Source organism: Lentinula edodes (genome assembly GCF_021015755.1).
Source record: "Lentinula edodes strain Le(Bin) 0899 ss11 chromosome Unknown C8R40scaffold_2, whole genome shotgun sequence".
NCBI classification, from domain to species: Eukaryota; Fungi; Basidiomycota; class Agaricomycetes; order Agaricales; family Omphalotaceae; genus Lentinula; species Lentinula edodes.
In genome coordinates, this window is record NW_025764308.1 from 670,378 (window position 1) to 696,368 (window position 25,991).

Consider the following 25,991-nt stretch of genomic DNA (forward strand, 5'->3'; position numbering starts at 1 on the left):
AAATGGGGTTCCTGATGATCCGGGAGTCCGGAAGCAAAGGGTAAAGAAGATATTAAAGACTGGGATAAGATGGTACACTTGATTTCAAGCTTGACTACAACGTACAAAGTATTCTAGCTTATATACATCCCAAATACAGTAGTCATAAGACCTCGATGAAAGCTCGGAATAATAAATAAGTCACAAGGTAATTATTCCGAAGTCCGGCCGCTCCGGGCCGGGCCGGGAAGCGTATGGGGTGAATTGCATGCATATGACACTCTCTCCTTCCACCATTCCCACTCGATTGGTTCTGTTCCCCCTCGTTGGAACCTTCCGAATTACTATCACCCGGTCCCCCGGAAGGTGGTGGAGGAGGAGGAGGCAGAGGTGGTGCCCCTCCCCCGCTCCTTCCTCCCTGTTCTCTTTGACCCTGTCCCCCTCGACTCAGAGGTCGTTCTCGATCTCTCGATTGACTAGAAAAATGTGGGGGAGGTACTCTAGGAGGGGGGTTAAAACCGCCTTTGCCTCCTCCCTCGTTTTCCAACGCGTACGCTCCTCCTTCTGGTCTCCCATACTCCCCTAGTTCAGCTCTTTGCACTCGGGCTCCCCACTCGTGAATACGTCGTCGGTCCACACTCGGAGTATCCGGGATCTGTCCTGCTTGTTCTACCTGGGGGTTTCCATCCTTAGCTCCTGTAGGAGTGTTTCGGTTAAAGGATATTGGTTCCGTAGCTTGCCAGCTCCTTGGCTGGGGAACTACAGGAGAAGGACCCCCCCTCGTATATTCTCTCATTACCCTAGGTGCTCGCCCGGATAATCCCGCCGTGTTTCCTGTTTTGGAAAGGGGTCCTCCAGTCGGTACTTCCCCCGCTGTGAATCCTTTCTTTACCTCACGGAGTTGTTCCTGGAGCGTCTCAATGACCCGAGCCTGTTGTTGGATCATTGCTACCGATTCCTGAGAACGTGCCGACTCGAAAGCCATGCCAGGTCGGTTCATCTGAGCTCCCGTTACAAAGGGAGTTCCAAAAGGAGCTCCCTGCGGGGGTACCGCCTCTTCGTGAACTGCCAACGTTCTTCGTTGGTTTGGACCCCTTTGACTTTCCGTTCCCACTGCCTGAGATTGCATCGATACCGACCCTTGATACGGAATGACTGATGGATTGCTCAGTCTTGGAGGAACGTGTACAGGGTTGGGAGCCAACCGAGCTGTCAGATCTTGTCCGGAGATCCGGGATGAATGTTGTGCGCCATCCATCCTCACCTCACCAAACTGGTATCGCTGCGTCGAGACTGGGGTTAAAGGTTTCGTTTGCAGGTTAACTCTGGGGGGAGGAGTCGAATTTTGAGCCAAGGCATGTACAGTGGGGGAGGTCCCAGAGCGTAACTGGGGGCTCCTCGTGGCCGTGTTACCGGGGTTAAGGAGTTCAGGAACCTCGATATTCCTGGGCGATGAATGTTTCTGTGCCAGGAAACGACCATCAGATCCATGGAGCTGCCCTTTCTGGTCAAATTGCTCCGGAGGGAACTCCCCTACGCTTTCGAGTTCGCATTGAACCATATACGAGGTTCCCCGATTATCCGCGACCAGTCTACGACGGAATTCCAAAGCTCTTTCTAGATTCGATCCAGAAAGTTCCTCCGACAGCATCAGAGTGTCTGATTCCGCTAGTAGCATCCGGTGTCGGGTCTCCTGCGAACACACCATCGCTTCGGACTCCTCACTCCTGACCAGAAGCTGGTGCATATGCCTCATGGGCGTGTACGTGTATACCGTCTGCCCGTTACGGACCCGGACGGGACTATCCTGATCAGGCATTGACTCCACTGGGGCCAGGAGGTGAGCCGTGGTGTATCTCCTGCGTCTACGATTTTTTGCAGCGATTGCGTTAGCATCCTTGTTACTTTCCTCATCGATTTTAGCTGCTGCTTCCGCTAGGTTTGCGTTCCGAAGTATTTGGATCGCCTGGTAGTTCGGTATGTTAACCCTCGAAGGGGGAGGTTCAAACCGTACGGCTCCTGATCTGTAGTTAGAGGCTCGGTACAATATACGTAGCCCTGCTTCGCCACAGAATTCCTTCTCCCTTCCATGGGTATGAGGGAGGAGGGGAAGTATTCCCCTCGAGTTTCGGAACGATCGCCCATAACGTGCCTCTGCCTCTAACAGTTCCAACATCCTCTCTGGGTCCAACAGGACGTTGTACAGCCAGAGAAAATCTGATCGGTTCGCGGGGGTCATCAGCCACTGCTGGGCCTTCTCTGGGAGGTCTATCTCCAGTTGAGTTCCCACTGTTAGGAACTGTACTCGTAGGTCTGAGAATTCGAGACTGTCTCCCAATATTTCGATCCCCATTGACTCCAATACCTCCCTTAGGACCATAGCTACGTCCTCCGGGATACACTCCTGAATTCGAATGACGTCTTCCAGACGCAATGTCATTTCGGACAAGGGTTGTACTGGGAAGTTGGTCCTGCTATGGTGTATTGCGTGTGTACGCTCCCAGTTGGGCGTATTCATAGCTGGGCTCTTCAGGAGACTGGAGAGTGAACTTCCTCGTCTCGGGGGAGGAAGGTTAAGGGACTGTACTGGAGGTGTTGGTAACCTCCGGGATGACGTCCGAGATTGTTCGGATACGGCAGGGGATACCCTCCTCTCTGGAAGTTTCTCCTGTTGTCGTACTGTGAGAGGGTCAGTACTCCCCCCTTGTATCCTTTCGATAGCGGCTACTTGACCGCTGACTCTTCCACCCGCGTTCGAAGCTGACTCCATGTCTAGCTGCGGTATCGGTCCAGGGGGAGGTCCTCTCGTTCCCCAGGTAGGGGAGTATGCGAAACCTCCCATGGGACTACTGGCAGGTTGGGCGTAACCCATGGAGGTAAACCTCCGTTGTGGTGGTCCCATCCCAGGTTCCACTGGAGGGGGCCCCTGAACCTCCGGTTGACGTCCCTCTGGGGTCCGGATGTTGCTGGCGGTTTCATCCCCGAACGACTGTTCTGGGATGGACATCAGGCGTTGACCAGCTGCCACCGTGATGACAGTGGAGCTAGCAGCCTGGTTCGATTTTTGAGCTTGTGTCGTGTTTCCACGAGATAAGGCGCTCTTTTGTTTCTTTGATTCGGTCTTGGAACTAGAAGGTCGTTCCGTTGACGTCGCCGACATTTCGTCGCGACGAGTCCGTTTGGTGACGGGAGAGCTTGGTATAATGTAAGACCTGGGTTAAAATGGGTCTTAGGGTAGGTTTGGTATATGAAGTTTTATGTTGTAGCGTGCTAGGAGCAGGCTGGAGCTCGAAGGGAGCTACGAGAACCGCGACCGAGGACGGGAATGACCTAGTAGTGTCTGGAACGACGAGATGATGACCCTTGAGGGGGTCCCTAGGAGGTCCAGGGAGGTCCCTAAGGCATAGGGAGGTTAAGGAAGAGTGCGGGACCGTACAGTATTGCGTAGTAGGAGTTGTACTCGCTAGAACGTCAATATAGGATCGAGTAGGTCGTATATGCAACTGGGTCTCGAGAGTGTAAGCTCCCGAGAAGGGATATGTCAGGAAGGGTAGGTCCCTGGGGGCTGAGCTTGAGGATGGACGTCCTCGAGTGTGGGAGGTGGTAACGGAGAAGCAATATGTAGTCCGACGTGAGGGGTAGCTTCGACGTTACCTAGATCGAGGTCCCGAAGCTTACGAAGTAGCTAGGGAGCTCTGGGAGGTTTGGGGAAGGGTAGCTCACCAAGGCGGGTAGGCGTTGGGGAGCTTTAGTAATGTTCGAGGGAGCTCGGGGACTCACTCGGAAGGCTTAGACTTGAAGTGAAAGCGTATATTCGATCATATAGATGATCAGAGAGACAATAGACAGAAGTAGAGAGAAACAGAAGTAGAGAAACAGAGAGTAAAGAGAAATCCGTATGGTTAGCAGGTACAAAGGGACAGGGACTGGACCTATGCAAAAGGGTGTGTGTTCAAAATATACCAAGCTGGGGCTTCGGGACATTGCGGCGTTACTTAAATAGGTACGGGAAGTGAACAAGAAAACATCTGGAGGCATGAGGTAGCTAATCGGAGGGAGGGAGGTAATCGAGATTAATACTTAAAGGGGTTATTGGCTAGAGGGCTTTCGTACGCGTGTCGGGGTGAAGGACGTTTGGGTAGTGGCGTCAGAAATACTTGGGGAGGTGTCTGGTGGTACTTGGGGAGGTGCGGAGGGCATACAGGAGGTGGGTAGGACGTATGGTAACGTGTGGTGGTTACTGGGACTGGTCTGGTTGTAGCCAGGGCATGACAGTTGTTCACTTATACTATCGCACGTTCATTGTACCTCATAATGCTACCTGACATTCATTCTACAAGTATTAGTTTACATATATCCAGCATGCATAATGTAACCTTCTGCGTCATCTGGAGTTATTATATCCATCACTTGATGCATTGAATACAGTAAGCCATTCGATGACATAAATAAAGCAGCATTCCGCCGGATGAAATGTTTGATTTTTGAGAAGGCTTCTTCAATGGGATTCAAATCGGGTGAGTAGGGTGGAAGGAAGACAATACGGACACCTGCATGGAATGAGTATTGATTACTTCCAACAGCATTTGCAGTTATCTTACCAAATTCTTCAGCAAGCTCAAGTATACGCTCTCCATGGTGAATACGTGCATTATCCATAACAAGAACACTTCGAGGACCTGGAAATGGTGTGCAAATTGGTAGCTAATGACAAGTTTAGTATATATGCAGAAGAGAGGGGGGTAACATACCACAGCACCTTCAAGGAACTCAAGAAACCTAACTCGTGTCATCGAGCCCTTGCAGACAGTCACTGCTTCCATCCCATGTAGCAACAGTGCACCAGTTCCTGTAAGTCGTTGACCACGGACAAAAACTGCTTTCTTCAATGCACGTCGACCCTTTTTGGACCGACCCATCCTTCGTGTCTTTGTGCGTTCGTCCTTCGAGGTTTCATCAAGGAAAACAAGCTGATCTGCACTGAATGCTGCCATACGTCGCACAAAATCAGCCCGGAGAGCTTGATTTCGCTCGGCAGCAATGATGCGCAGCTTCTTTGTTGAAAGACCATGGTGCTCAAGCTCCCGATGAATAGTGGTGTAGTAAACAGAGATAAAACAATTGTTGTCCATAAGGTCCACAAGCTCATCAAGAAACCAATCAGGGTGGTGATGAACAAGCTCTAGAAGATATTGAACATCGTCCATGTTCATTTTCCGCGGTCATCCAGCTAGATGAGAATTTGGCTTAGATACATGGCCTGTAGTTCTGTAGAGGCGAAGAGTACGATAGAAGGTACGGGCAGAAAAGTTAACACAGTCGAGGATATCATCTAAAGGGAGCAGTTTACGCTCATACAGCTGTATAGCTGCTAGTTTCAACTCATTGCCGATATGTTTTTGAGCGACCATGGTTGACAAGAGAGATTATTTTTCGTTAAGTTATTTTTAGCTCATTCTACGTCATCCGACTGAATCCCACGACTGCCATGAATTTCGCAAACAGCTGTAATCGAAGCTTCATACTTAGCTCTCAAAGCTTTGCGGAATCTTTGCCAACGCTACCCCTTGCTATTAAATAAATTTGATAGCAGTGAACTCGCATATTGTGTATTAGATTGGTTGGTTGGAGTGCCCATTAGATTCCTTCCTTTCTCTTTCACACAAAAACAAGGCAAGCTCGTTATCTGGAGCCCACCGTGAGGGGTGGTTTTTGGAGCTACAATTAGCTTGATAAATTAAATTGAACGTTTGTTTGGATTATATTCGATTATTTGGTAGAAGTGTGTTGATCTTTGTGATACCATTTCTGTCAACTGTCAACATTAGTTCATCAGGAAAACCGCGTACTTCGAAGAATTCGGAGAAAGCAGGAGTATTGACACCGGAAGAATACCGTAAAGCAGGAGTTGTATTTGGGAGATCTACGTTCGGCACATCAGCTCGAACATTCCTATTAAATCCTACGAATGAATCCAGTTGTCCATCCTCTTCTCAAATACCGACAGAAGCATTGCGTGGAAGTTCTGTTTCTAGAGGAACAGGATCATCTATATCTCAAGGAAGACTTACATCTTTACCGAGGAATTTGAAGAAATCTAATCTCGATCCGAAAAGGAAGAGAAAAGAAATTAATCTGATTGATATTGAGGATGATATAATTGAATTGATTGCTCCAGAGTCAATTTCAACATCTTCCACATCAATTGTATCAATAGTATAAAACTGCGCCGTTATTTGATATAACTGATCCAAGTCAAATGATACCATGGTTTGAAGCTACTGAAAGCATATTTGAACATGGAGGAATTACATCTGACGAGGCTAAAGTGAGATTAGCTTTAGAATGGACGTCTTATAAAACGAGACAAGCATTAAGAGTCTTTGATTCAGTAAAGACACCGAATTGGGATCAATTTAAAAAGGATCTGAAGAATATGTTTCTGCAATCTGTAGGAGATGAAAGAGGATCTAAATTGTTGCTTGAATAATTGGTCCATCAATTTAATCCGATTGATTAAGGTGATCAGGAGAAGATGAGAATCTTCAGACTTCTCTTTGATGCTGAAATGAAAAAGTTGATGGGTGAACCAAAAATGATCACGAATAGTGATGCAGTAAGATTGTTCTTGGCACCTATGACTCCTGAAGTAAGGAGAGGCATGCTAGAAACAGTCGTGAAAGATGTATCAGCTACTTCTATGTCAGATAGACGAAAGGAAGACCCTTTCAAGATTGATGAAGTAATGAATGCGGCTGAGAAGTATATGATTGGGAGTTCATTTGATAACTACTATCAAACACTTTCCATTGCTTCTTCGAGCCCACCAATTAATAACCCTAATTCATTTAGTAGGGGACACATTAATTTGCCGTTTGCTGCAGATGTTCCCAAGACAGATAGGAACTATCTTCAAGCATTGAAACCTAAAGTAGAGGAAAAATTTAAGGACCTGCTGGGAATTAAATTAGAAAGTTTGATTCCAAGGGAATTGACGGAAGAACAACAGCAGATGGTTGCATTGAATAAAGACCTCATGGAGGCAAATATGAAAGAAATAAGAGCTGTGAAGTCATTACAGTCGCACTTTAGAGAAGGAGCGGACATTATGACGCAGTTAACAGCAGTAATGGCACAGATGGCCAAAGAAAATGCGAAAGGAATGATTAATTCGATACCACCGAGTGGTCCCTTGAATCAATCTAATAGATTTAAAAGAAATATGACACCAAAAAGTTCGAATGGAACTCAGTGGGCATGTTTCTTGTGCAAGTCGACAGATCATTTTATGAATGAATGTCCACACTTGCTTGAATTTACAGAAAGAGGTTGGATGATGCCTGAAGGAGGTGACTCGAAGTGTTACAAATTAAGAGACAACGCTAGAATGCCTTGAGACGATCCGAATGTACCTTGATACAAGAAAATTGAACAAATGGCAAAAGATCTGGGATGGGATCATGCTGAATCCTATTTTGCAAATATGGAAGATGATGAAGATGATAAAGTCATGGACCAGCAAATGAATCCTAATGTTAATCTTGCTGTTTGGATGACAAAAATAGAAGAACTATCAGATAGACTTGGTAATTTGGAAGCACATCGAGAAGATGATGTTCGTGTGTTCAACCAAGATAGTTCGAATGGAAAAAAATAAGTACTCCAATGAAGGAGCAGGATCGGTCCAAGAGAACTTTAAGATCCAATGCTGTAGCTCCGGAGGAAAGTGAGAAAGCAAAACGAAATCAATTTAATGAAAATACGAGAAGATTAGTATTTGATGGGGTGCATATACCCAAGAAACCAGGTTTAATACCAGGTAAATTGGTTGAAACGAACAATGGAAATCAGAAAATAGTGAGATTTGAGGCTCCAAAGTCCATAGATCGGCCTTTGAAGAAGCCCTCAGTCACGATTGAAGACGTTGATGAATCTGATGATGAAGATACTATTAAATTAATTCCTTCGTCAAGACCGACGAATTAAATTAATAACGAACATAGACCGTATGATCATCTTCAACCTAGGACATATCGTCCTATTCAAATTAATACACCTACAAAGGTACCGAGACCAGACGAATCAAATTGATAGTCATGGGTATACTCCAGCCTATAAAATTACGAATGAAGTCTCGAGACCAGGTGTAGAAGAAGACATAGCAAAGAAGATATTCGATGCTAAAGTTGATTTGAGTACGGAAGAATTAGTAGCTTTATCACCTGCTATTAGAAAGATTATTATGCGCAAGATACGAAATAGAAGAGTCCGTCCAAGGACTAAGACAAATAACTACGTATCAACTTTATCTGATGATGGAGAGACTGAAATTTTGGACGATCCATCCAGGGTACAGAGGATTGATACATGCATTAGAATTGAAGATCTGTAGCAGGATCAGGCGGATATGTTTGAAGTCCTGACTGAAAGTCGTAATGACATCCCTGTGGGATCGATAGTGCAGAAAGATATTGTGGAAAGTTTTCTACAAGATCTGTCCATTGATAATGAACGAAGAAACATTGCCATAGTTGCTAATCAAAGTGTGGCATATGAAGATCATAATGATCATCCAGTGGTAGTAGCAAATCAATCAAATGGCTTACGTGCTGTTACTCCTGAGATCAATAATAAAGATGAAGAGATTGAAAGTGTATTGGACCAAGGTGCACAAATTGTTGTGATAGACCGATTGATAGCTATAGGTCTAGGAATTCCTTGGGATCCAGAATTCACGATCAGAATGCAAGATGCAAGTGGTAAATTAAATCAAACTCTTGGTTTAGCAAGAAATATTCCATTTAAATTTGGTGAAGTTACGGTGTATTTGCAACTACACGTACAAAATAAAGCTCCATTTCAAGTGTTATTAGGGAGACCTTTTGACGTCTTGGTGGAAAGTGAAATTAAGACCTTTGGAAATGGAGATTCCGAGATAACAATCAGCGATCCGAACTCACACAAGAGGGTTACTGTAGGAACCTATCCTCGTGGCCAGAAAGGTCAAAACATTCAAATTAATACCTCAAGGTATCACGAACCAAAGAATGTTCCACCTGATAATGAAAAATTGACAGGTGTAAATGATTCAAAGGGAAATTTTCATTCCTCAATAAGTTGAGTAGCGACCAAGGAGAGGATGAATACGCTATAAGCTTCCACTTTGACAAAAAGCAAAATATTGTATTAGATGGATACAAAAGATGTGAACAAGAAACGTTCTCTGCGAAAGAACTTTCTGAAGCATATGTTCTTGCATCAAGAGAGCATTTGAAGTCTCAAGACAATCAAGCTGAAGAAATAATTGATTGTTACCTTAATCAAAAGACGATTGGGGACAAACAAATATTCTGTGTATGGAGAGATGGTGTATTAGGCGAATTTGACGATCAACTGAACAATGATCGATTCAATTTAAATCCTATAAAGTCATTCTTCCTTCAAAATAGAAGAATAAAGCCTAAACCTATACGAAGAAGAACTCAGAAGAGGCGCTTTGTTGAACCTATACTACAAAATTTTAGTTTGGGGGAGAATTGCAATAAATCTGAAAGTACAGAGCCCACACAGAATCAATGTAATAACAAAAACACCTCTGGAATGGTCAGAGATGATAATTGGAATAAACCTAAAAACTCTCAGAGGACTAGGAAGAGAATGGTTCAATATGAAGTACTCAAAAGAGGAACTGAATCATTTCAAAGATCTCGACCGAGTTTTGAGAAAGTATGTTATAAGTCGAGGCAACGAAAGAAAGGAAAAGCCCAGGACTCAAAAGACAAGAAGGAGAAGGTTCAGCCAGGCTTATTGAATGAACTACCAACAAATAAACTCAAAGAACGTATTAAATTGAATCAGCAGGATAAATCTCCTATCAATTTAATAGATGAAACAATCAAACAAGTGGTTAATGAAGCCCTAGGAGTTGAAAAACCTATTAACTTGAATACAGAGGAAGTGTTTACGAAGTACAAACCTGTTGACAAGAAGGTTAATCCTATAAAGGCAACGCTACCAGATGAATTTAGAATTGAAAGACATATTCATGGTAATCCGTTGATGGAACTACCTGAATTGTCGAAACATCCTAAACCGTTTGTACCAATGGGAAGGTACACAGAAGAGAGGAAAGAGATAATAGACAAGAATCATCCTGAAGGATTTTTGTGGGAACAAGAGAGAAATCTTATGCACGAAATGATGTGTAAATAGGAAGCAGGTTTTGCTTGGGAACCAAGTGAAGCTGGAACCTTTAAAAATGAATGCTTTCCACCTGTGAAAGTACCTGTCATTCCACATGAACTGTGGGTTGAAAGGAATATACCAATTCTGCCAGGTATCTTTGAGGATGTCTGCAAAATAATTAAAAGTAAAATTGACTCAGGAATATATGAACCATCGAATGCTAGTTATCGTTCGAAATGGTTCTGTGTCATTAAGAAAGATGGCAAGAGTCTGCAATTAGTACATAGTTTGGAACCTTTGAATAAGGTTACCATCCAACACTCAGGCGTACCTCCTGCAACTGCAGATCTAGCAAAATCCTTCAGTGGAAGATCTTGTGGAGGAACCTTGGATTTATACGTTGGATATGATGAATGCGAATTAGATCAATTGTCTAGAGGCATGACAACATTTCAAATGCCGTATGGACCACATAGGTTAGTGAAATTACCTATGGGGTGGACAAATTCCGTACCTATATTTCACGACAATGTGACATATATTCTACGAGATGAAATACCACACGTAACAATTCCTTACATTGATGATGTACCTGTAAAAGGACCATCAACTCAATATGAATTACCAGGAGGAGGTTACAAAACTATTCCAGAAAATCCTGGAATTAGACGATTTGTTTGGGAATATTTCCAAAACATGAATAGAGTAATACAACGAATGAAATATGCGGGGGGAACCTTTAGTGGAACCAAAGCATTTCTTTGTTGTGAAGAAACAATTGTCGTAGGACATAGATGTACCTATGAAGGCAGTATGCCGGAAGAACATATTGCTCAAGTAGTCCTAGAATGGCCTGCATGTCATAATAAGACGGAGGTTCAAGCGTTCTTAGGGACTGCAAGTCAATTGAGAATGTTCATTGTGAACTTTGCTAAGAAAGCAGCTCCTTTGACTAAGTTGATGAGTAACATTCCATTTGAATGGAATGAAAAATGTGACAAAGCAATGGACGAATTGAAGGATGGAATCCGAGACTGTCCAGCTTTGAGACATATTAATTTTGATTGGGATGTTTGCTTAGCGGTGAATACCTCTTACAAAGCTGTAGGATGGTATATCTATCAAATTGATCCGTCTGAAAAGAAGAAGTTTTTCAATTACTTTGGATCAATGACTTTGAATGAACGCGAAGCACAATTCTTGCAATCTAAGAGAGAATTGTATGGCTTGAAATTAGCACTGGAAGCTAGTTATTATCATGTCTACGGATGTAGACATTTAACAGTTGAAACCGATGCTAGTTATATTAAAGGCATGCTAGATAATCCTAGTTGTGGTCCTAATGCAACCATAAACCATGTTAAGATCATGTACACCGTGTAACCGTGCCAAAGCCACAAGGTGTTTAAGTGCGGAAGACGAGTGGGACAGTAGTGAAGTTATTAACAACACCGCCGTTACGCCGTTAGTCCCCGGAGATCGAGAGTAGAGAAGGGATGAACTGAGGAGCAGCCAGGTCGGAGCGGCGGTATCGCCGGTGACGAGGAGCGAACCAGAGAACGTCTAAGTCCTAAGGTTATAGTAGAGAGTACTCCAAGGCGTTGAGCCTGAAGACTTAGAGAAGAGCTAAGTTGGAAGAGAGATCTAAGTTGATCTAAGTTGATAATTAAACTGAGGAACTACAGTAGCGTACAGGCAGTATTTATATCTACGGATTGGCGCATCGGTGCGGAGCGCCAGACTAACTACTAGGAGCTATATGAGTAGTACCTGCAGGGTAGAGTAAAAGACAATAAGGAGGGACTAGAACGAAAGGGTATGTGTAGCGAGAAAGAACAATAAGAGTAAGATTACAATAAGAGGTAGATCTTCGGAGTGCCGAGCGGCGGAATGGAGGCCCGAGGCATGGACTTGACAAACCATTTGATTGAGCATGTACAAAACTATCACTTTTTACATTAATCCATGTAAAAGGTGCAACCCATGGTCCTGATGGATTATCACGAATCTGTCAAGTCCATGCCTCGGGCCTCCATTCCGCCGCTCGGTATTCCGAAGATCCACTGTTTATTGTAATCTCATCCTTAGTGTTGTTTCTCGCTACTATTGTTCTTTCTCGCTACACATACCCTTTCATTCTAGTCCTTCCTTATGGTCTTTTACTTTACCCTGCAGGTACTACACATATAGCTCCTAGTAGTTAGTCTGGCGCTCCGCACCGATGCGCCGTTCTGTAGATATAAATACTGCCTGTACGCTACTGTGGTTCCTCAGTTTAATTATTGACTTAGATTCCCTCCTTAACTCTGTGCTCCTCTAAGTTTTCAGGCTCAACGCCTTGAAGTACTCTCTCGATAGCCTTTGGACTTATAAGTTCTTTGGCTCACTCCTCGTCATTGGCGATACCGCCGCTCCGACTTGGCTGCTACTTAGCTCCTCCCTTCTATACTCTTGATCTCCGGGGACTAACGGCGTAACGGCGTTGTTGTTAATAACTTCACTACTGTCCCACTCGACCTCCGCACTTAGACACCTGTGACCTCTGGCACGGTTATACAGTGTACATGATCTTAACAGAATCACACCTGGTGGATAGCAAACAAAGCATCCAGAAGTAAATCCAGAAGATTACGTTGATGAGGATGGTGGGGAACCAATTAATTTTATGATGGGAGATGGGGAAATGGAAGAGCCATATCAATTTGATGACTTCAAAGATCAAATTGACCCTAGAAGTGGTTACTTATATGAAACAGCTCAAGAAGCTGATGATATTGAATTAGATGTACAAGAAGCTCTGGATGAAGAGTGCAGCTACGAGATTCGTAGGAATCATATGTTAGAGTCAAAAGACGCGACATGTGAAGTCTTCAGTAGGAATTTGTTCCCTACATTCGATGAAGAATTTGTACAAGACAACCCATACCCGGAAACACATAGATCTTCTGAGGGAAATAGATTAGACGAATGAATTCCTTTGATTAGAGATTATTTGTCAAACCCAACAGATGAATTCCTGGGTGAAATGTCAAAAGAAGAACATATTAAATTTATTAGATTGATTAAGAAATTTCAAGTGGACGACCAAGGAAGGTTGTACCATAAGAATACTGATCAACCTGATCAACCACAATTGGTGGTGGAAAAAGAAAAGCGTATGCACATGTTGAATAGTGCACATGATTGTTTGGGACACAAAGGAGTCTTTGCAACGAATGATTTCTTGCAGAAACGATTCTGGTGGCCTGACATATATAAAGACGTGGAATGGTATGTGAGATCATGTCAGGAGTGTCAGAATAGACAAATGATGCTGTTGAAAGCACCTCCTACATTGATGCATACACCTTCTTTGTTTCAGAAGGTACATGTCAATACAATGATAATGTCAAGTCCATCTAATGGATGTAAATACATCATCCATGGAAGGGATTCACTGTCTTCGTGGTCTGAGGCCCAGGTAGTAAAACATGAGAATGCTAGAACTTTAGGAGAATGGTTCTTTGATGATATAATTTGTTGTTGGGGATGTCCTGAAGAAGTAGTGACCGATAATGCAGGTCAAATGAAAAACATGCTAGCCTGGCTAGAAGAGAAGTATGGAATTAAAGGAATAAGAATTTCCGCTTACAACTCTCAAGCTAATGGCAAAATTGAAAGAGCACATTTGGATATATGCCAAGCTTTAATCAAAGCAACTGGTGGAGATGTATCTAAGTGGTTCTACTTTTTGAAGATGATACTATGGGCGGATAGAGTTACACCGAGACGTGGTCTAGGTTGTTCTCCATATTTCCTGGTAACAGGAGCCAAACCGTTGCTTCCCTTTGATATTGTGGAATCAACTTGGTTGGTGAATCCACCTAATAGAGTCTTAACTAGAGATGAATTAATTGGATATCATGCTCAAGCTCTGTCAAAACATAACTCATTCATTGAGAGGGTATGACAAAGAGTAGATGCAAACAAAGTTGCAGAGCTACGGAGATTTGAACGAAAATATAGACATACAATTAAGTATTGGAGTTTCAAACCAGGGCAACTAGTCCAGGTTAGGAATTCTGGAATTGAAAAGAGTTTGGATAGAAAGATGTATCCAAGATATAGGGGACCTATGGTCGTTATTAGATGAACCAAGGGTGGCTCTTATATTATTGCTGAAATGGATGGAACAGTACTCAAAGAGAAGGTCGGAGCCTTCAGAGTATTGCCACATTTTACACGAAATGAACCAATTGAATTGCCAAGCAATATTCACGAACTTATTGACTTAACTGCCGGACAATTAGATTTAATGGTAGAAGACGAAGATGAATATTGGATGACACCAGAGAATGATTATATATTCAATGCCATACCGCATTTGAGACTCTCAGATACAAACTCTGATGACGAACTCAGTGAAGGAGAGGTTCAATAATTAAATTGAAACTCTAGATGATATACTGTTACAAACGAACATCATAAAAAGAGCGGCGATGGTAAGATGATGCATCTACTATACAGCTGTGATGGTGTAAAGACAGTAGGCATGGAATAAATGAATGTGAATAAAAGAAACCATGTAAAGACAGTGAATCAAGACGAAGAACTGTTTTTATGGATTTTAAACGAATGCATCTGAATGAAGGTATATTAGTTTAAATGAAACTCAATTAGATGGATTGCAGACCTAGGCAGAGACATGTCCTTTGTCTTCCATCATAGGAGTAACACCACGAGTGAAGGGAGTAGAAGCCCGTTTGATGGTCTTAATGACTGGAACAGCAATCTCCATAGGAGTGACGACGGTGTCCTCAGAACCAGTGGTGGGAATACTCTAAGCAGTAGCGAAACTTGCGTCGGAAGCAGAAGAGTCGGATCCAGAATCTTGGTGACTTTTCAAGATACTGCAAGCTTCATCCGCAATTACCTTGGCAATACATGCACGAGTAGCATAAGTTTTGACCAAGTTTGCATTAAATTCGAATTCAGCTGCTTGAAAGTTCAGCGTGGCAGCAATGAATTTGGTACTTTGCGACTCAAGAGGAGCAGGCGGAGTATCGAGATTAGAAGATACGACTTGGGCAAGAGCATGATTGATATGCTTGCTATGGGTCACTAAAACATGAAATAAGAATCCATTTGAAATGAATTTGAATTAAATTGAATCACCTTTGTCTTCAGCAAGGCACGACATACAGTTTGAAGAAGCGTGACTGTCAGTGTGGCAATGCATCTTGCTGGGACAAGGAGGAACATTGTTCACAGCAGACTTTTCATCCTTATTGGATCCTTTGTTGGAACCAGTGGTTGGATAGGGAGTGCTGCGACGATTCTATGACATAGAATAAGTCGTGGGTACAAAACATGATACCAATTGGGCTCACCTTGATAAAAGAGAGAGCTGCCTTCTGTTTGAAACTGCGTTCAGTTCCAGACACCAACTCATCCTCGGAGGCTGAGTTCATCTGAACGAATTGATAAATCAAATTAATTGAGATTAGATCTGTAGATTTACCTCGACATCAGAGTCAAAACAAACGGATCTAAGTTCACGCTTGACCTCACGAGAGGAAGCAAATCTTGTAGCTTTCTTCTTGGACTTCCTGATAAAACGAGAATTATCAGAACGAGAAGAGGCCTCGTGATCCGAGTGAACTGAACGAGCACAATCGAGGAGTCGATTCCTGACGAAAGTGTTCTGAAAGACTATTAATGTAAATGGTCTTGAATAAAATTAATACGTACACGAGCATCATTGGCAAAAGCCATGAACTTGAGATGTTGCTCGAAGTGAGAATCGCTGACGATGTCAGGGAATAGTTTGTGCCCGAGACACAAAGTATCTATAATGCTTTGATGAGCAGTCAAGTTAGAAATTTGTCCAACATGACTACGAAGTGTAACAGGTTTTTCCTGATAATAAACAAATTAAATTAATACGAATCATTTAAATTGAAGGAATAAAACATACCAAGAGATCATGAAGATACTCGGTAGACCGACGTAGGACAGAAATTGTTGCTTTGTCGGGGTGGTTCGTCTTCTTGCCTTTGTACGAAGCAAGTAACTGCTGCAAAGCACCCAAGTGGGGCTCTGCAACTTGAGCAATGTCAAGATCCTTCTTGTGATGGACAGGCATGCTGGGATGAATGACGATGGCAGTTGATGGAGCTTTGTATGGAATGAGAGCTCGACTAAGTTCAACTAATGCCAGTCGACTTGGAACGAATGACATGTTGAAAGCCAATTGGCCTGAGCTTTTATACCAAAAGACGGAAATAAAACTCCTGACCAAATTAGGACAACTGAGGACAGTTGGATTCTTTAGTTTGGGGGAGGAGGATATCGATTTGATTGAAAATTTACAAATTTTCAATTAGACTAATAGTTTTGCAATTAGATTGAATAGTATTGCAAATGCAGCGACCCGGAATTGATCAAAGTGATCAGACAGAAGGTCAAAATATGCGGAATGAGTAAAGAAATTGTGATCAGAACCTGAAAGTGGAGTTGAGGATATCTCCCGACGTCGTTATGATCAATGGCAAACGGAGATCGACTTGAACACTCAGGATAATGAAGACAGGAAAGTCTTGCGGACCTGATCTCGCATGAAGATTCATGCCAGGAGCCGGAATTGAGTCTTACTTTAAACTCCTATTCATAGGTGGAGCTCAGAGCTGGGCTCAATAATTTGCAAGCACTCATTCAGATTAATACATGAATCGAGCAGAACAGTGTATTGAGAGAACTATAAGTGTATTTACTCATTCAAATTAATATGAATGAGCAAGTGCGGCTCTTCAATCAATTCAAATGGGATAAACAAAGTATTTGGCCCAGGGCTTAGTCTCACTCATTCAAATTAATAGGAATATGAGCATAAAAGCTCGTAAATTGGTATATAAAAGATAGCAGTAAGCTATCCACAACTAAAGCAATAGGTAAAGTTACCTACAAGAAATACAAAAAAAAATATATATACAATATTAGATTAATAAATCTAATAAAAACAAAATGGTTGTGAGTGACCGTTGGTCCTGAAAAGGTCCATAATGAGATATTGGGTTGAAAACCCAGACAATATGACCGCAAGTGGTCAGCTATAATGAGATATGGGCATGAGAGCCCATCTGTGTATGACAAAAATGTAGAATAAAATTTTAAAAAATGAACGCCCCGAAGACCGCAAAGATCCAAGCTTTGAAAGCCTGAGCAAACTCAGATCCCCTTTTCAGGAGATAGAGTCGGCTCAGTTAAACTTTCAATCAGAGGAAGGTCCATTTCAGTTTGAATCGGACTTCCCTCTGGAAGGCTTGCTACGTTTTCGACCCCTGAATCCTTCTCAACCACGGTAATTGGAGGGGAACCTTGAGTATCAAGATCCTCCAAGTCTTTGACCACGGATTCTGGTGGCTGTAAAGCATCGACCAGATGTCCGTCAGGAGTAATTTTGGCAGAAGAGGTTCCAGAATGGATGCTACGAAGTAGATCGATCCATTCTGCGGGTGTCCGGTTATCAAACTTCAACCCATTCAAATTGAATGGGCTGGACCACTGAAAAAGGGTGGCCAAGACAGTCCAATCCTCAACGGAAAGAGATTCACATTGAGGCTCGGCAGCTTTAAGGGCCTCGAGCATGACGATTGGGTCCTGACCAGCCTGCTGTAGATCCAGCAAAGACCGCAGGAAGGACTGGCGGGCCTGATCAAATACAGTGCCCAGGCTATCCAACTGCGTACGAAGTTCCTGAGTACGACGAAGGGAGTTCGTCAAGTCTGATCAAATAAAATGGAAAACCTGAATTAATAAATCAATCATAAGAGAAGTAACTTACTGATTGTGCTGCTTGTGGTGGCGACGTGGAGCGCATTGAGCGCGTCCATGGCCAGATCCACGTCTAACAAACACATGCACTTGAGGCTCCGAGAGGCACATGACTCACATTTGAGCCCTGGTAAACGAGAAGAGTTCGGATTGAACTCTCCTCGGGACAAAGCTGAAACGCAGGCCTGCGCAGGAATTGCAGGCTATAGAAATATGATTAAATAATTAAAAATGAATGTGCTAAAATGAAAGAACATACGTCACAAATAGTGCGATTAATTTGCAGTAAATCCTGCATAGTAAAACTGGCCTTCTGAGTAGTCAAGATAACACCTAAATCGAGGAACTCTGGGTTCACGTTGAATATGGGGTTTTGACATTGCAAAGGAGCACTGTTCTATTTGAATCAATACAAATGAATTAGATTAAATAATATAGAAATAAATCAAAAACTTACTCGAGCATGTTCAATACGTTTGAATGGAGTAAATCCCTCCACCGAGTCTCCTGGCAATTTCAAATGACCCTGGTCATTGATGAGCAGGGCGGGACGGAAATTTGATGCTTTGGGAGGGGCGGGGGCGGATTTAGAAGATTTGAGACGTTTAGAGGGCAGAGGTACCACCTCCTCCTCTGTCTCAGACTCTTCAATATCCAGAACCTCACTTTGACATGCTTTTCCTTTTGCGGTAACAAGCTTGCCTCGTTTTTGTGTGAAAGAGAAGGGAAGGAATCTAATGGGCACTCCAACCAACCAATCTAATACACAATATGCGAGTTCACTGCTATCAAATTTATTTAATAGCAAGGGGTAGCGTTGGTAAAGGTTCCGCAAAGCTTTGAGAGCTAAGTAAGATGCTTTGATCAATCAATTTGAATTGTTCTAAGGATTCGATATATTCCTTTGATCAAGGTAGATTCAGCACAATTTGTGCTTTGGTTTGTATTGATTTGGGTATATCAAGAATTGGGGGTTTGAATCAAAGTAAATTAAAACCGAAACACACATACCCCTATGGAGGGCTAGAACTATGTGCTGGCACAACCACACAGCGTGATTTGCCCTTAAGACCAATGACTGATCTTAAGTTCGAAGAATACCCAACAACTGGATAGACTTCTCGCAGTCACAAGGAGCAGAACACAACGTTCCTATACTCACAAGTGCCGGGCCCGAATGGCTGCTAGCGAAGAGGTTTCAGTCTGGCAGGAGTGTGTCTTTCCTTTTTATGGATTGGCACTGCAACGTCGTCCCAAAATCACTTGTATTCCAGATACATTGGATTGCTATTTATACATACAGAATATAGAGTCGCACAGTACAATTAATTTAATACAATAAACGTTCGGAACCGCAAGGAAACTTCTACACTCAGTCAGATACCATTTAACTTGAATCTACATGTCCTTATTTGGTCCATATTGGTTCCAAGATTCTAGTATACCTCCAAACATAGGTAGGTACTTCAATATTCATTTAATTTAATTGTTTTTAGAGAATGACTCGAATAGTGTTTAACTGTCATTGCTGTTCAACACTTACTTCGATCGTTTGTCACCTCGTCCGGAGGCAAATCAGCTCTCCTCGATTCTAATCCTATCAATCTGATTCATCTGGATTAAACTAATTGCTTCTCTCTTTCAATAGACACCCATTGTGCCTATACTCTATCAAGGGAGTTACGCATAGTATTCATTTAATTACATTCTTCAATATTTTCTATGTCAGGACTCTTTGACATTCATTTAATATGTCTTCGGAGCCTCGCAGTCTTTCGATCGTTCTTCTAGTCATTTTCCTCAACCATGCAACTTGATTGGTCTATTAGACTAAATCGCAGTCTTTTAGGTTAATGCATGATCTCGTTCTAGAAGGAGTATTTGATAATTCCTGAGTTCTAGAAAGTCATTTCGAGTCAATCCTCGGTTCATGGTCACTTGAGTAAGTTCTTCCAAACTCCTGCCAGTGTAAAATCCAATAAGAATACCCTTGGTATGTCATACGTGAATGGTCATCCTTCGGATGTAGTCCGAGTCTGGTATAATCCTGCTTGACAAACAGGTAGACTGTCATCCGAAGGTAGTATCGGGGATGGGTGAACTAACCAACTTGTGGTAGTATGGGTATATGGTCCCTTCAACTTATTAGACTGATTCAGTATTGACTTTGACTGTCAATCTGGGTCTCAATTACAGTCCTCTTGATACAAATCTATACGTGAAAATGTCACAATTCACAGCATAGGCGTCTAGCCAAAATTTAGGCGTGTCAGCGGCCTGACGAAGGCGAGGGGGGAGACAAACACGTTTGATTGAATAAGAAGGCGTCACCAATTCCTCTGACTCAGGAGAAACCCGGGATTCCTCTACCACTTTAACAGTGGTTTTGGACCGAGCTGTTGCTTTGGGTTTAGGAAGAGGCTTCTCCACCTTCCTCTTTGAAGAAGAAGCCCTGGGAGCATCAGACACATCTTCCTTACGAGGAATCTTATCAGCTGAGCGACGATCTACTGTAAAACAAAGAAGTAATGAATTAAAAGGAATTAAATTGATAAAAGAGGATACGAACGAGTTGATGAGGCATCAGCCATAAGGCTGGCCAATTCACGTTTGTGTTTATTCTGCTTAGGAGGGCCCACTGATTGCAGGTCTCCCGAAGGAGAAGGGGTACCCTCCACAGGAGAAAGATTGAGAGGACGAGGACCTCTTGTTGACGAACGAATTGATATGAAAGGATCTAAATCCTTGGATGTGACTAGACACATCATTGCACTTCCCTCACGAAATCGTAAGCAAAAGGGAATTGGAATAGCGGGAAAGTGTTCAAAATCCTGAGAATCCTACAAATCCGTTAAAAGAATTGAAAAAACTAACAGGAGGCAAAGAGACAAACCAAAAGAGAAGACCAATGATCAGGGGGAATTCCCCATTGATGCTCTAAATTTTCCTGGAGGAAAGCGGGAAGACCTTGAGCTAAGAAATCAACAGTCAAAAGGACGAGTTCTGCGAACAAAGGACAGTTGGCACGACCAATCCAAAAATTGTGGATATAGTTCTAAATTAGAGATTAATTAATAAGAACGAGAGAAAAAGGGAGCGGGAAACGCACCAGGAATGGCGCCGCTTCCTCGATAGCCTCATATAATTCATATGAATCGACCAATGCCTCCATCAATGCCTGTAATGACCGGATGGTCATATGAGCAGAACAAAACAAATCTAGGCCAGAGGCCACAGACAGAGGAAATTGTGAATCCTTGGGAAACGCGAAAGGAACCAGAGCGCGGGGATATAGAAATGTTGGAAGAGGACTCGATCCATCGTAATCTGGAGAACTCTGGGAACTAAGGATGGGTGGGACATATTTCCCATCCAAAAGCTTTTGATATTCGGGGCTCTCAGAAAACGAAGGGAGCGTAGATTTTGATTTGATACCAGCTAAGAGCTCCTGAGCCTCTGATAGCGAAGTGGGTAATAGAGGGGATGAAGCTCCAGTTCGAGGTAGACTCGAAGAGGAGGCCATTTCAAATTAAAAGAGATGAAAGAAGAAAGTAAAAGGGAAGGAAATGGACTTCAATGAAAATTTTGTTGAACCCGTGCCCCGAACCAAATAACCGTACACACTGAATCAGTGTGTATGTCAGAGCAGCTCTCCGGATGATAAAAAGATTGTGAATTAAATTTTTGAAATGTGATATGAATACCGAAAAAGTATTCAATTCAAATTGAGCGCTAAACTGTTACGATTGGTAGCAGGCGTGTGAATAAATTGATAACATGAGCACTAGAAACCCATTTGAGGGCATCCAAATTGATTGGAAAGCACAGAGAAGTAGAGATCCAAACCCAGTGATTTACATTAAAAGGAGATACAGTCTTGTCAAATCAATCTAATAACAGATTAGGTATCCTTCCCTGGTACAAAAACTACGAATGACCGAGGACGGTCAAATTCTTTAGTTTGGGGGGGATGACACGCCTAAATTTTGGCTAGACGTCTATGCTGTGAATTGTGACATTTTCACGTATAGATTTGTATCAAGAGGACTGTAATTGAGACCCAGATTGACAGTCAAAGTCAATACTGAATCAGTCTAATAAGTTGAAGGGACCATATACCCATACTACCACAAGTTGGTTAGTTTACCCATCCCGGATACTACCTTTGGATAAAAGTCTACCTGTTTGTCAAGCGGGATTATACCAGACTCGGACTGCATCCGAAGGATGACCATTCACATATGACATACCAAAGGTATTCTTATTGGACCTTACACTGGCAGGAGTTTGGAAGAACTTACTCAAGTGACCATGAGCCGAGGATTGACTCAAAATGACTTTCTAGAACTCAGGAATTGTCAAATACTCCTTCTAGAACGAGATCATGCATTAATCTAAATGACTGCGATTCAGTCTAATAGACCAATCAAGTTGCATGGTTGAAGAAAATGACTAGAAGAATGATCGAAGTACTGCAAGGCTCCGAAGACATATCAAATGAATGTCAAAGAGTCCTGACATAGAAAATATTGAAGAATGTAATTAAATGAATACTATGCGTAACTCCCTTGATATAGTATAGGCACAATGGGTGTCTATTGAAAGAGAGAAGCAATTAGTTTAATCCAGATGAATCAGATTGATAGGATTAGAATCGAGGAGAGCTGATTTGCCTCTGGACGAGGTGACAAACGATCAAAGTAAGTGGTGAACAGCAGTGACAGCTGAACACCATTCGAGTCATTCTCCAAAGACAATTAAATTAAATGAACATCAAAATACCTACCTATGTTTGGAGGTATACTAGAATCTTGGAACCATTATGGACCAAATAAGAACATGAAGATTCAAATTAAATGGTATCTGACTGATTGTAGAAGTTTCCTTGCGGTTCCAAACGTTTATTGTATTAAATTAATTGTACTGTGTGGCCCGATATTCTGTATGTATAAATAGCAATCCAATGTATCTGGAATACAAGTGATTTTGGGACGATGTTGCAGTGCTAATCCGTAAAAAGGAAAGACACACTCCCGCCAGACTGAAACCTCTTCGCTAGCAGCCATTCGGGCCCGGCACTTGTGAGTATAGGAACATTGTGTTCTGCTCCTTGTGACTGCGAGAAGTTATATCCAGTTGTTGGGTATTTTTCAAGCTTAGGATCAGTCGTTGGTCTTAAGGGCAAATCACGCTGTGTTGTTGTGCCAGCACATAGTTCTAGCCCTCTGTAGGGGTCTGTGTGTTTCGGTTTTAATTTACTTTGATTCAAACCCCCAATTCTTGATATACCCCTATCAATACAATCAAAGCACAAACCATGCTAAATCTACCTTAATCAAAGGAATATATCGAACCCTCAGAACAATTCAAATTGATTGATCAAGGCTTCTTACCTAGCTCTCAAAGCTTTGCGGAACCTTTGACAATGCTACCCCTTGCTATTAAATAAATTTGATAGCAGTGAACTCGCATATTGTGTATTAGATTGGTTGGTTGGAGTTCCCATTTGATTCCCTCCTTTCTATTTCACACAAAAACGAGGCAAGCTCATTACCGAGTGGCGAGGCATGGACTTGACACCCTAGTAGTTAGTCTGGCACTCCGCCCCAATACACCGATCCGTAGATATAAATACTGCCTGTACGCTACTGTAGTTCCTCAGTTTAATTAACATCTTAGATCACTCTCTTAATGTCCTCAACTTGAGTCTCCCTTTGTACTCTGGCCACTCTCTAGTCTTCAGGCTCGTTGCCTCGAGGTACTTCTTGCTCTAACATTAGGACTTATAAAGTTCTTTGGTTCGCTCCCCGTTGTCGGCGATACCGCTGCTCCGACTTGGCTGCTTCTAGTCCTCCTCTCCTCTGTTCTCGATCTCCGGGGACTAACAGCGTAACGGCGGTGTTGTTAATAACTTCACTACTGTCCCACTCGTCTTCCGCACTTAGACACTCTGTTGACCTCTGGCACAGTTACACGGTGTGCACAATCTTAACAGCTTTCATCAACAAATACAGTGTTTCGGGGATTGCAGTGTCGCCCAAATTCAAGGCGGAACTGTGCTCACCGGTCTTCATTGCGCTCAAGGGCAGCCTGACTCAACTACGCCTGTTAGTACGAATTACAAGATGTATTGGAAGCACACACCTTCTTCATAGTAAAGCCTTGTCTATGAAGTGTTCTCCAAATAGTTAAATCATCAACACTTATTCCAAGACGACTAGAAACAAGGTCTTGGAGTTCATCAAGATAGAGATCATTTCTCTGCCAAATGTTTCCTGTAAGGAACTTGGCCAATATCAGAACCTGTAAATATGTAGTGAAGCAAAGTGACATACCCCAACATTGGCTATAGTGAGCTTTCTCTTTCGTCCTCGCATCTCATATGCAGACTCCTTTGTGCACAAAACATGCCCATTCTTCTTGTACTCTGCAAAGAGGGCTCGAAGCGTGCTTCTAGGGACACCAGTTTGAGCCATTACTTCCGAGAAGGTGCAACGTGTGCCCATATAGATAAGAACTTGTCGAAGATCATCAGAGAAAGGGTGGCCACGAGTCATGGGCAAGATGGTGAATGTTGGAAGCAAACAGTAATTGCATTTTGCGGCTCTCGGTAACATGTCATGCGTGATCAGTATACCCTCTTTATACCATAAAAGAATAAATATATCTACATACTTCTTATAGTGACGAGGTTAAAAATATGGCCACCAAAATTCAAATGAGCTCGAAGAGCCCCAGTGGGCAATGACAACAAAAAAGGAGATATATGTCTATTCAACTACATGGGGCCCTAGGTACAGATCTTGGCATGAAATCGCGGTAAAAATAGAGACAAACGGTGAAGAACTGAGCACGCTAGAGCTCTTATGAATCCAGCACCGAAAAAGTGTTTTGTGTTTGAATTCGCACGAGTCCAAACTATTTCGCAAACAGCAATAATTGTTTTGGAGATTGATCCAAATGGTGTTCAGCTGTTATTGCTGTTCAATACTTACTTTGATTGTTTGTCACCTTGTCCAGAGGCAAATCAGCTCTCCTCGATTCTAATCCTATCAATCTGACTCATCTGGATTTAAACTAATTGCTTCTCTCTTCCAATAGACACCCATTGTGCCTATACTCTATCAAGGGAGTTATGCATAGTATTCATTTTAATTGTGTTCTTCAATATTTTCTACGTCGGGACTCTTTGACATTCATTTGATATGTCTTCGGAGCCTCGCAGTACTTCGATCATTCTTCTAGTCATTTTCCTCAACCATGCAACCTGATTGGTCTATTAGACTAAATCGCAGTCTTTTAGATTAATGCATGATCTCATTCTAGAAGGAGTATTTTGATAATTCCTGAGTTCTAGAAAGTCATTTTGAGTCAATCCTCAGCTCATGGTCACTTGAGTAAGTTCTTCCAAACTTCTGCCAGTGTAAGGTCCAATAAGAATACCCTTGGTATGTCATACGTGAATGGTCATCCTTCGGATGTAGTCCGAGTCTGGTATAATCCTGCTTGACAAACAGGTAGACTGCTATCCAAAGGTAGTATCGGGGATGGGTAAACTAACCAACTGGTGGTAGTATGGGTATAGGGTCCCTTCAACTTATTAGACTGATTCAGTATTGACTTTGACTGTCAATCTGGTAATGGAGAAGCATTACGTGGGTGGACATGATGGGAAGCTTTGACATTACCATGATCAAGGTCCCAGAACTTGTGGAGCAAGTAGGGAGCTTGAGGAGGCTTGGGGAAGGTTGACTCACCAAAATGACAGACATTTGGGGAGCTTGAATATTGATTGAGGGCAGTTGAAGACTCACTCGGATTGCTCAGACATGAAGTAAAAGTGTATATTGGATCATGTAGATGATTGTTGAGACAAGAGATAGAGGTAGAGAAACTGAGATAGAGAAACTGTCACAAAGCGGCAGCGGCAGAGTGACTAAGCAGAGCAGGAGGGCAGAGCAACTAAGCAGAGTGATAAGGTGGAGCAACTAAGCGGAGCAGAGGCGGACTGGTCC

The 25,991-nt window shown here is 42.7% G+C and overlaps 1 protein-coding gene across 1 annotated transcript; it reads right to left on the bottom strand.

Moving 5' to 3' along the window:
- Window positions 1-24,036: 24,036 nt before the first annotated feature.
- C8R40DRAFT_1065406 (uncharacterized protein) lies at window positions 24,037-24,533 on the bottom strand (the record flags this gene model as incomplete). The annotated part of the gene is made up of 3 exons (XM_046225667.1): window positions 24,037-24,075; window positions 24,121-24,279; window positions 24,312-24,533. The coding sequence occupies 3 exons, from the start codon at window positions 24,531-24,533 to the stop codon at window positions 24,037-24,039; spliced, it is 420 nt and encodes a 139-aa protein (XP_046091426.1).
- Window positions 24,534-25,991: the final 1,458 nt, after the last annotated feature.